This window comes from Phalaenopsis equestris, unplaced genomic scaffold (assembly GCF_001263595.1).
Source record: "Phalaenopsis equestris unplaced genomic scaffold, ASM126359v1 Scaffold000055, whole genome shotgun sequence".
NCBI classification, from domain to species: Eukaryota; Viridiplantae; Streptophyta; class Magnoliopsida; order Asparagales; family Orchidaceae; genus Phalaenopsis; species Phalaenopsis equestris.
The window spans coordinates 89332-101400 of record NW_018164497.1 but is presented as its reverse complement, the minus strand read 5'-3'; the positions used below and the strand labels follow the sequence as shown (position 1 = coordinate 101400).

At 35.7% G+C, this 12069-nt stretch overlaps 1 protein-coding gene across 6 annotated transcripts in view; it reads right to left on the bottom strand.

Moving 5' to 3' along the window:
- Positions 1-1526: 1526 nt before the first annotated feature.
- The window catches only part of LOC110019425 (succinate dehydrogenase assembly factor 1A, mitochondrial), a 28162-nt gene continuing 17619 nt past the window's right edge, over positions 1527-12069 (bottom strand). For 3 of the 6 annotated variants that reach the window (XM_020717070.1, XM_020717071.1, XM_020717075.1), the window contains 2 exons: positions 2579-2893; positions 1527-1846 (listed from right to left, as the gene is read on the bottom strand). In XM_020717070.1, the coding sequence (XP_020572729.1) occupies positions 1796-1846; positions 2579-2893 (366 nt within the window). In that variant the 3' untranslated portion in view covers positions 1527-1795. Of the gene's footprint in view, positions 1847-2578; positions 2894-5059; positions 5136-12069 lie in introns of those variants that run through there. The other 3 variants (XM_020717073.1, XM_020717072.1, XM_020717074.1) reach the window with 2 other exon arrangements.

The following is a 12069-nucleotide window of genomic DNA, read 5'->3' as shown; positions in this document are numbered from 1 at the left end:
AAAGTGTAGGCAGTCATTTAGGGAAAATATTACAGCAGGACTCCTAATGTAAAGCTACCTTACAGGAATATACCATCTGCATTATTTATAAAAAATGTGTTATTTATAAAAATAATGTGTTATTTGAGTATTATATGATGTTATTTGATTATTTTGCGATGTTATTGAAATATTTCATCGCGTTACTTGATTTGGGACAGAAGTGTTATTGAAATATTCTCCCGCATTACTTGATTTGGCTTGATTTGAGGTTGTGTTATTCCAATAACATAGTGAGAATTGAAATAACACGGAAAATATGTCGAATAACATAACCTCAAATCAAGTAACGCATGAAAATATTCTAATAACACCGTAAAATAATCAAATAACACCATATAATACTTGAATAACACATCATTTTTACTAATAAAGCAGATGGAACATTCTCGCAACACAGCCGGATATTCTAATCCGAATGTAGTTCTACGTTTGGCGTCCTGATGTAATATTCTCTGAACAGGCTGCTTTTTAAAATAGATAATTTTTCAGCAGAAAACAACTCACGAGAAAAAGAAATTTCTTAACAAAGAAATTTAATTGTTTTAAAATTTCGAAAGTATTCTTGCTGTAAGAATAGATTATCTCAGATAAACCTTCAGATATTTCAATTTACATTCCCCATTAATGAGTTTTCACATAAAATCACTAGTTTTCTCCAAAATTTACCAAAACATTAGAGGCATTCACACAAATACCACCCAATTTCTATTTACGTGCATGACTAAAATCTAAGCATTGCTTTTTACAGTTATAGGACGCAAATCTTTCGAAGACCAAAAAATACAATATATATATATATATATATATATATATGTATATGCGCGAATGACCATGCTCATTGATGCGTCGAGTCAGGGGTTCGAATCCCGTGACGCGGCCTTTTCGAATCAAATACAAGCGCATTTGGGTTTTCAACTCATTGTAGGAATCGATAGTGGTGCCCACTAGACCAAATATTGGTTTAACATCTCTCTGCGTGTCGTGCATGAGTAGAGCAAACCAAATGCAAACGATTTAAATTTTCAATAAATGAAAAGTAATATGCATAATTTACCTCCATAATTTAAATTAAAATATCACAAAAAATGACAGATTCTAAATACGTGCAACGACCAAACATGAAAAATGATCTCCATAATTTATTACACAACCAACCAAAAAACACTTATTAGTCGAAATATGCTAAATATATAAAAAAGAAATCACTTATACATTCCCTACCAAGGCATTTGCCATTCTTGGGATAGAGTGGAGGAGACACAAAACCTCTTTGACAGCTCAAAACGTATTAACAATAAGGTAAATCAACATACCATCACACAATTCTTATTTACATATTTAACACCTAAACTTCCATATTTACAGGCATAACATTTTCGCGTCATAAACCTACACTTAAAAATGTGTATTAATATTTTAAATGCAGGTGAGTGGTATTTTGAATTTGATATTTAAGATTAAAGTGTTATGCATGTAAATATTAAATTTTGGATGTTAAATATGTAAATACATAAGAATTGTGTGGTATGTATGTAAATGTCCCTAATAATAAATAGCTGCAATATCAGCTGTTGGGAATTGAAAAATTGCTTCTGTTCCACTGCTACTCAACAAAACAAATTGCAGAAATCAATAAAATAACAGATTGAAGAAACAGATAACATCAAATCCAAACCTCCATAGATATCAGCAGCACGATTATTAAAGACCACAACAAATAAAAAACTATATTGAGCACAATTATGTGGCTACCTTAAGCAAGCTTCTTGTCTTCATGGACCGTCTTGGAAGTGGAAGAATTCAGCTGCGTATTTGGAAATCAGATTAGCAAGTTTCAAAACCAATATTTCATACCACAATTCTTATATATTTACACATCCAAACCGAAAGTTTGATATTTACATATATAACACTTTATTTACATATCCAAACCGAATGTTTGATATTAACATATATAACACTTAGGTTTAATATAAGCCTATACATGCAAAGGCGTATTTCACTTTAAAAAGGTAGCGATTGTGATATTTTTGATGTGAGGTCAAAGATTTGAGTTATGCGCATGTAAATATGAATGTTTAGGTGCTATATACGTAAAATATATGTGATGGGCATTTACATACATACCACTACTACACAATTCTTATGTATTTACATATCTAACACCTAAACTTTAATATTTATTACATTCATAACACTCAAATTCTTAACATCACATCAAAAATATTTCTTTTAATTTCTATTGAAAGTAAAATGCATCTTTTTATGCATAGATTTATGGCACCAAGTTATTATAAATATAAATATCATATTTCAGGTGTTAGATATGCAAATCCATAAAAATTGTGTTGTATGTAAATTTCCCCAGGTATAAATTGTGTTTTATGCATGTAAATGTATCCCAAAAAAAATCTACATCTCAATGAATAAAGTTAAGGGTAAAGCATCAAGAAAAACGTTTATTTAACTGGTAAATTTCTAAAAATCCAATGAAAAACAAGAAGAGAAGGAAGGATATAAGATTTCTCTTACTGACATTGATTGTCGACAGAGAAATGGTGGTGGAGCTCTTTAGCTGCTCGAGCTGCTTCCTCCCGCGCCGCAAGAGATATTCGATGTGTTGGAAGTTTTTTCGATCAACATGATCGGCACTATGGCGGAACTCCGTGGAGACAACAGAGATAATCATTTTTCGCTCGTCGAGATTCTTTGATCGGGCCGCCCGTAGAAAGTGACGGTATAGAGCCAAGACCTGCCTTTGCATTCCAGAAAGTTTCTGAAGAGGAACCATGTCATATTTAGTAGTATATGCCTCCCAAAGTATTATTGAAAATGGAATCCCTGCAATAATCTAAATTTCTCAGATTTTTATAGAAGGAGAAATAATTTGAAAGAAAAGGGGGTATTTACATACACACCACCCAATTCTTATGTAGTTACATATCTAACAGCTAAACTTTAGTTTTTATATTTCTACCACCCAAATCTTTATGATCACATAAAAAATACCCCTATTTTTACTTTTAAAAAGTAAAATGCACCATCTCATGCATGGGTAAGTTGGGGGTGTGTGTGTGTAAATTGAAGTTTAGGTGTCAGACATGTAAATACATAAGAATTAAATGAGATTTTTAATTATACAGGAAAGAGAGGCATTGGCAATCAAATAAGATACATAGTAAATGTTTGTTTCAAAGTTAACTTAAATTAACAGGGACATTTACATACATAAGATACAATTCCTATGTATTTACATTTCTAACACCTAAACTGTATTTTTTAACTCACATAAAAAATATCATTATTTTAACTTTTAAAAGTGAAATAAACCTTTGCATACATAAATAAGGTGGCATGTATGTAAAAATTGAAGTTTAGGTGTTAGATATGTAAATATATAGGAATTGAGTCGTATGTATGTAAATCTTTAAAATAATAACTTTTGGGCATACAGCTCAGGGATTGTGTACTCAGGACTCAAAACTGCAAACAAGGAGAGACTTACCTCCCTATACTTCAAAAATCAAACAGTTTCTGCTAATGCATGAACCAATTTTGCATCGACATGTGGCGACGTTACTTCGAGGACAAGGGAAATAACTAAGAATTCATCTATACTTACAATGATAATTTTGTCTCCAGACCCGAATCCTCCCCACCCATACCCCGCTTAATGTGATAAGACCAACCCGTTCTAAATATTACTAGCACAACTGGTAGACAACCCCACGTACATATATTTATTTTCATATTATAAATTTAGTACTGCAAAAGGATAAAAATGAGATCTTGAGAATGAATGAAGTGATGACAGCGTCCAGCCACTGTAGCCACGACAATTGCCGCGATCCCATCCTGGATCAGTTCTGTCCAGGTAGAGGAGAGCTCGACCGATCCTTCCAAGCAGGGATTTGGCGCCTATGATAGTGGGGTCCACCCTTAGTCATTCTGGGTCTCTATATGTTATTTTCACACATTTTAGGGAGTTTTTTTTTTTTTGTTTCTGCTCGGGACTGCTGCCGGCGTGTCAGGTTTTCTAGTTGTATCTCACTCCCGAGATGATGACTTCTACCCTTCCCCAGCATCCTTCATTCTATTGTTGTTGTCATCTTTCCCTGTTGCAACTGCCCGAACAGCATCCTGTAGTTGTCTTCCGGCATATCTCCACCTCCCAGCAACCACGCTCTCTCCACCCTTGTTGCCGCCCAGATCTATCGTACCAATCCCTGCCTCACCACTTCCCAGCCCTAATACCATCCATCCCAGCCATATCAACCAGCCATGCCTTGCCATCACCCCTTCCTTTTCAATGCTGCTAACCAGGGACTAGCAAACCTGTTGTCCCCTGTTCCAGCCCTCTACCGCCCTGCTCACTACTCGGTCAGCCACTTATCGCCCTTCCCTTCCATCTAGTCAGCTACCATCATTTCTGGCCCAAACCTCAATTGACTTTGTGTCGTGTCTGCTCTTAGTTCCCAACACTTATTTATTTTCAGTAATAATATTTCTATTTCTCGTTATTAGTTAAACTCCGATATTATTTGGTATCAGAGCTGGTCTAACCCTAATTTTATCCTAGAGTTGCTTAAATCCATCAATACTTATAGCCATATCTCCAACCAAAAACCCGTCTCTTTACTGAATTTTCAGATCAGTCCCCCAAATTTTTTTTTTCATCCTATATCAACCCCTTACATCTAATTTCAACTCCTAAACCTAAACCCTAGCAATACCATCAAGGAGATAATTGTTGGAAAGCTAATCGAGAGGAAAGGAAAAAATGCCGCTTATGAGAAATTCACAAAGATATTTCCAAGAACTTTCTATGAAAAATATACAGCAAAAAATCCTTTACAACAATAAAAACTTGTCGCCTTCGAGAGGAGACAATCTAAAAGAGTCACTTGTAACCACAATGGTGATTTGTCGGATTGAAATGATGAAGAACCACTATCCCAAAAATTTGACATGAAATATTGAAGGAGAAGCCAGAATAGGGAAGTAAAGGTGGACTTACTGGATTATGATGATCGTGGGGATCCGAAAGAATTCATTGAGTGGCTCCGGCCAGTGAAGCGGGTCTTTGAATACAAGGATATTCCACCTGACATAATTGCAAAGCTAGCTCCCATCAAGTTAAAGAAGAGTTATGGTCGGAAAATGTGAAGCACCTACGTTAGCGTGAAGGGAAAATAAATTCACTACCCGTCCAAAATGAAACGAGTTCCGGCGCAAGTATCTACGAGTTCATGATAGACATGACATATTCCAAGAGAACATCATTGGATGACTGTCACGTCTTACACAGTTCAATCTAAGGATCAAGCAACAAGAGTACACCCAATCGAGCATCCAAGCCACCCCGCTTGAGAAGAAACTAATTCAGAGTGGAGAACAAATGAAACAAACCAGTATTTCAAAATTCATCCCAATCAAAAAGTACATCAAATGCCATAGTTTTGGGCACAGTGGATCAGATTGTCCAAACAAGAGTATGATTATTTTTCTGAATAGGGAACAACTAATAAATGGAAGAAGACATGGTAGAGACTGAAGAAGGTGAAAACCAAAAGGAGTATCGGCTTCCAACTAATAAAAGAGAGATGCACGTCATTCAAGCTGAGCCATGAGAGAGACTCGAACATATTCGAGAAACCAACACCAGACACATGACAATCCAAGATAAGAGAAATTAAGAATTTTCGGATATATAGCTTACCTCCTGAGTTACCCCATATTGAGAGAGGTCCAACACATCAGAGAAAAGCTTTTAAGCTGCTTTTATAATTCTGGAAGACTATATAAAACCATTTGGATATTAAATTTAGTTCAACAGCATCCCCACTGATAGATAGTCAGAGAGGGAGTATGAAACATAGCATTGGAAATCGCGTTAGGAGCTTTGTAGAAAAGCATGTCCTTCCAAAGAAGGGGCCCCTTCTGAGTGTTTGTTATTGAGACTTGTCCAGAATGCCACATATTTCAATCTAAAGTTTCTCTTGATGATTTTTTTTATCAGATTTGCCCAGCCTAGTACGAGGAGTGAAAGAGGCAAATTATAGACTTAATGACTTGAGACTTACTTTCGTGACAATCTACGACTATTTGCAGCTCCAAAAGTTCTGCCAAAAAGGATAAATACTTATTATAAGTGCTTTGGAATAACATTGCCTGCATGATTGACTTATCGCAAGATTACAACATTCTCGCTACCTTCAACGTGTCTGATCTGCTTCATACTTTAAGAAGATGGAAGCTTCGATGAATGAGGTTGGAGCTTCCCCAATCCTAGGAGATTGATGCAGGCGTTTAAGTGCCATAAACGCAGCAATTGTCGTGTCTCCCGTCCTAGACCAGTTTGGTCCAGGCAGAGGAGGGACTGAACGGTCATTCCAAGTAGATACACTTATGGCGATTAGGATCCACTCCTTAGTTATCTTAGTTCTATATATATTATTTCGTGTTCAGAGAGTTATTCATGTTTTTACTTGGGACAATCATCGGCATCTCAAGTATTCCCTCTGAGGGTTATATCCAAAGGTTCGAGTGTTGCATCTCTCACTTGCAATGGCGATTATCCTCTTCTACCCTTCCCCCACATCCTTCCGTCTGCTGCCACCATCATCATTCCCTGCTACAACTACCAGGATAACTTCCTATAGCTATCTTCTCAGCAAATCTCCGCCTCCTAGCAACATTCCTCTCTCCATCCTTGTTGCCACTCAATTATATTTAGTAATCACAGCCTCCACCTCTTCCCAACCTTGTTGTCGTCCCTCCCTGCCACACCAACCAGTGTTGTCTTGCCGCTAGCCTCTTCCATTCTGTTCCACTAACCAAGGAGTAGCAAACATGTTGTGTACTTGCTCCGCCAGCCCACTGCTGCCCCTGCACACTGCTCGGCCAGCCACCTATTGCGCTTCCCTTCCACCCAATCAGCCACCACCATTCCTGGATCAAGCCCAAAGTTGAGCTTGTATCGTGCCTGTTGTTATTTCCCATCTCGGTGCGTCTGGTTGTAACTCATATTTGTTTTCAGTAATAATATTTGTTTTACACAATATTGTTATTTAAACTCCGACATCATAAGGATTTAAAGAAATATAAGTTTAAATTTTGGTTACCTACGAGCTATAATAAACAGATTCTTTATGAACTAAAAGATAGTACCGTGTATACTATAGATTAATCTAAACGAAAGGAGAATGAATAGAGCAAGTTTCAAGGGACTTAAGGGGAGATAAGAGAGACTGTAGTAATAAGGTTCACAATTTTTTTTAATAAATCCAACGCTATAGTTAAATGGCTGAAGGATGTTCTTTACAGTAATAATAATCATCAAATTAGTATCATCCCACCGATTACGGTCGGCTTTATAAATTATGATTTTTTATTACTTCCTATTAGTGCAATTTAAGGTGTTAAAACTTGAGTAACTTCTATTCATGTAACCTAAATTTAACCTTTCTTCGCATTCTTCTTATATTAATTTTATCTGCTCATCTAGTTTGCACATTTTCTAGCCTAAGTTATACACCTAACCACCTAAATAGATTTTTATTACCTTATCGATTGTTGCTTAATTGCAAAGATTCCATAATTTATATTTTCCAATTTTACCATACTTCCAATATGATTTTCAATCATGCTATTTAACAATGACTTTTTTTATAATCTAACACTCAAATCCATACAATCTAATCAGGCCAATAGCAGCTTTATCTTTATTAAAACTTACCATTAAATCTCAAAAAATATTCTCTTATTGTACAATACTATTGAGGCACATCATTCTTTTAATCGTCTAAATTTAACTCTAAAATTATCTTCTAAAAATATTGATAGCTAACTGTTAATATTACGCCCACTAAAATGACAAAATATAAACCTAAGTTTTGTTCTACAAATCCTAAGTTCTTTGTCATCATGTCAAAACAAGTTTTATCTTGTTGTAAACTTTACTTATTTTAATATATGTCTCACCAATTCTATTATATGTCTCACCAATTCTATATCATCAACAAAATGCATAAATCAAGGCATATCAATATGAATATCCCTTATAAGCACCTCCATTATCATAATAAAAAAGAAGCCAAAAAAAACTATAATAGCCTACAATAAAGATGGAAGAAATAGTCAAGAAAAAAAAGGTTAATATAGGAGAATAAAATTCATCTGTTCCAGTAACAACAACAATAAAAGTTATGTTTGTGATAAGACCACTAATGGAAATCTTTCAAGAAAAAGGTAAATCAACCTAAAAAATAAGGCCAAATCCTTGGGCGTATGTTTGGTTTAAAGAAACAGGAGGAATTTAAATAAATTTTACTTCAGAAGTTCATATTGAGTGCTTGGGCCCAAAATATAAATAAATAATTTGAATTAAACTAGGAAATGTGAACAAATATGTTTTTCCCTCTCTAGTCCTAATAAAAAAAAGCAAAAAAAAAAAAATTACTACATAATCACTATAACTCAAATGACTGCTGCTCACAAGAAACAAAAACTGAACTTGTATTAACCATTAAGAAAGAAAATTTATTTTTTTTCATACAACTTCTCCTCAACCTAATACATGAGTGAAAATTAATTCAGTTCATTTCCTCAAACCAATGTGCTTTTCCCGACCTAATACTAATAAAAAAAGGGTAAGTAATATAATACAAATAATTTCTCCCACGAGAAAAAAAAAACTCAATATTTTATTGACCAAATAAGAAAGAAATAATACATTTTAACAACCAAAAAAGTGAGTAAAAATCAACTTTAATTCAATTGTTCTACCACTTCCAAATAAAAAAAAAGGTTATCCCTTTTAATTAAATAAGAGATGTAATACTTCTTTATCAAGACTGCTTTAATAGTGTATAGATAATCCTCCTATTGAAATTTACATAACTTCGTATAAAAATTATAAAGTGTAATCCATAAATCAATTAAAAATTAAAGAAACAAAAAATTTAATAGCATCACTTCGAGATATAAAATTTTTAATAGCATCTTAAGATTAAAATATATTCTATCTTTTCCTTAATTTTTCCGGGGGTTGACATAATTGGGCTTTGAAATCATTTTCAAACAAAAAATTCACTTTTCTACTCTCTTTTAATTTGTTGTATGTCACTTGTAATGAAATAGAGATGCAAGCTAGTAAATGATGAAGAAAGTGACATAAATGCCATCTCAACTCATTTTCATTCCTACAAAGGCTAGTTTATGTGAACCACATCCTAAGTCATTTCATATAAGGTTGGCGAACCACACTTCTTTGTCAGTGACTATTAAGTGACTTGTTCTAATAATGATGAACAATTACAGGAGGCATATCTAAGGTGTGCATATGGACATCATCATATTATACATTATGATTGTGAAAACAATTATTTTTTTTCAAACATAAAGAGAAGACAATAAAACTATTTTCAGTTAAGTCAATTGATAAGCCTTCCCCAACAACTCCACAAAAAGCTAATCTTCAATTTAAGCCACCACCTGCCAAACAATAACATAGAATTTCACGTTTATATATTGAACTTACTGCAGGACAAGATTATTGTTCATATGCTACAAGTTAAAGTCTCTCCCCATATCTTAGATGGCCCTTCCCTTGATCAAATTTTGTGAGTCAGAAATTCCCGCTTTTCTACTTTCAAACCCTAGCTAAAACCGCATCTACCTCTCTCCCCATCTTCCGAATCACACACAGCAAAAACTCCTAGTCAATGAACTCCCTTTTAAATCAAAAACCCAAATAGGAATGTGATTGCTAGGATTCTCCGTAAAAACTAGGGCAAATTAAATATTTTATTTTTCCAAAGCAAACAATACAACCACAAACATTTAAAATTAAGGATAAATACCTACAATTTGAGAGTTAGGAGATTTTTCCCATTTTCTTACAATTCAAGAAGTAGGAAATCTCCCCCAAACTCTAACCCTACCATACAAGACCAAATCCCATGCATACTCAACCCTAAACGTATTAGGGTCTATTTATACTAAACAATAATAAATGAAAAAAAAGACAATTTCCCTTAGACTAGGCACTAAGGGTGTAAATGAGTCGAGCCGACTCGAGCTCGGCTCATTAACAAGCTCACGGACCGAGCTGATCAAGCCACAAGCTCGAGCTCAAACTCAAACTTGAGCTCATTTATTAAACAACCTCGAGCTCATCCTGAATCGGTTTGTTGGCTCACGAGTTGGCTCGATTAGCCTATCGCAAATCATTTTGATGCATTTTCCGGTGAGCTGCAGCTGCATTCTCCTCTGCCATTGAGCTCCTGTAAAAATTGAATTTTTAGTTTGAACTCGTGAACAGGCTGCTACCGCTACGAGATGAGCTTGAGCTCGCTATTCGAGCTCGAATCAAGCTCAAGTTCATAATTTGACAGACGAGTTGAGCTTGAGCTTGGCATGGCTCGAGCTTGACACAATTCATTTACATCCCTATTAGGCATCAAAAAATATTTTGTTCGCAAGGTCGAAAAAAGTGAGGGTGTCCCTCCACCACAGCTGTCTTTAATTTTTCATCCTCTACCTCCTTGTCACACACTGTGAGAACTTGTACTGTTCAATCTTGCAACGGTGTCCTCGAGCAAACTTCTAATTACACCGAAAATATAACTCAATGGCTTGCATCTCTTGAATCTTTGTCTATGTAAGGCACTTGAGGGTCACCACCCTGTCATGACGCATGATTCTAGTCCTGTGAAGACTCTCTCTAGGCTTTCACTATTTTAGTTTTTGGTATCGTTGTGGTTGTGAAAGTTTGATATAGTGCTCCACCCGTGCTGTGCTCCTAAAAGTCTATTTCATTGTATTTTTAGCTTCAACCAACTGTGCTAATTCAGTAGTTTCCCTCAATCCTAACAGTCTCAACAAGCAAAGTGATGCTCAACGCTCTAGCTTCAACCCTTTCATGAAGTTATCTTCCAACACTTCTTCTAATTTCCCTCTCAAATGGTCAGATAACATCTCAAATTTCTCTCTATACTCTACGACAGATCCTTTCTGGACCAATGCAAAAAATTGCTCGTATAAATTCCCTTATAGTATGGTTCTGAAGCGCTCCAATAATTGAATGTTTCCCATGCCTAGATTAGCTGATGTTATTCTCTCCATTGATACCATGTTAAAGCCTTTCCTTCCAAGCACAAAGCCGCCGCCATCAATTTTTTTTCATCTATCAGCCCATTAACAGCAAATTATCTCTCTGAATGATAAACTCAACCATAAATATCATCTCCTTCAAAGATTGACATGTTCACTTTCTTATGCGTTACTCTCCCCCAATTTCCTTGACCAAAGTTCATTCCACCTATAAAGTGGGAGTTGGCTTCCCTTCCTCAACTCATATTGATTTTTTTAATTCCATAAGTCTAACTCGTCCCATTATCAGATCGCCCGTCCTCAAAGGATCTTAAATCTCCTTCAGCCATAAAACTAATTTAACAAAAGTCACTGACGTTATCAGATGCAACCCTCGAACGGAGTCCGATCCACTGTGGTTCCCTGTTCTGAGTCGAAACCTTTCAAATCAATCTTCGCCAGCATGAATCGCATGTCCTCCCATTCTGCTTGTTGACGCTCATTCCGGCCATTCAGATGTCTTGTTATTCCTTCCAAGTGTTGTCTCTTAAATCAGCTTCTAATTTCTTCGCTCGATACTCCTGTAGACGGTGGTGGCTTCTTTATCATTTCTACTAGGGTTGTAAACCTCCACTCCATGGCCAAGAAACACTCCATTCCAAATCTGACTTAACTCATCTCTCCTCCAACTTCTCCAAATCATCTACATTCTTAATCGCCATTATTTCAGAACTCATCTACATTGAAATCGATATATTCAGAATTTTTGCATGTGATTTTGACGTGCGTGGAACTCCTCGCAGTCCTTGAAATCATGTATGCAGTTTATCGCGGGACTATTGAAAGGCATGCGGAACTCCGAAGCAGCGATCTGAATTCTTGTAAGCGGGTTCGACACGGGAAATCTTGTTCTTGGCTATCACAATCGGCATT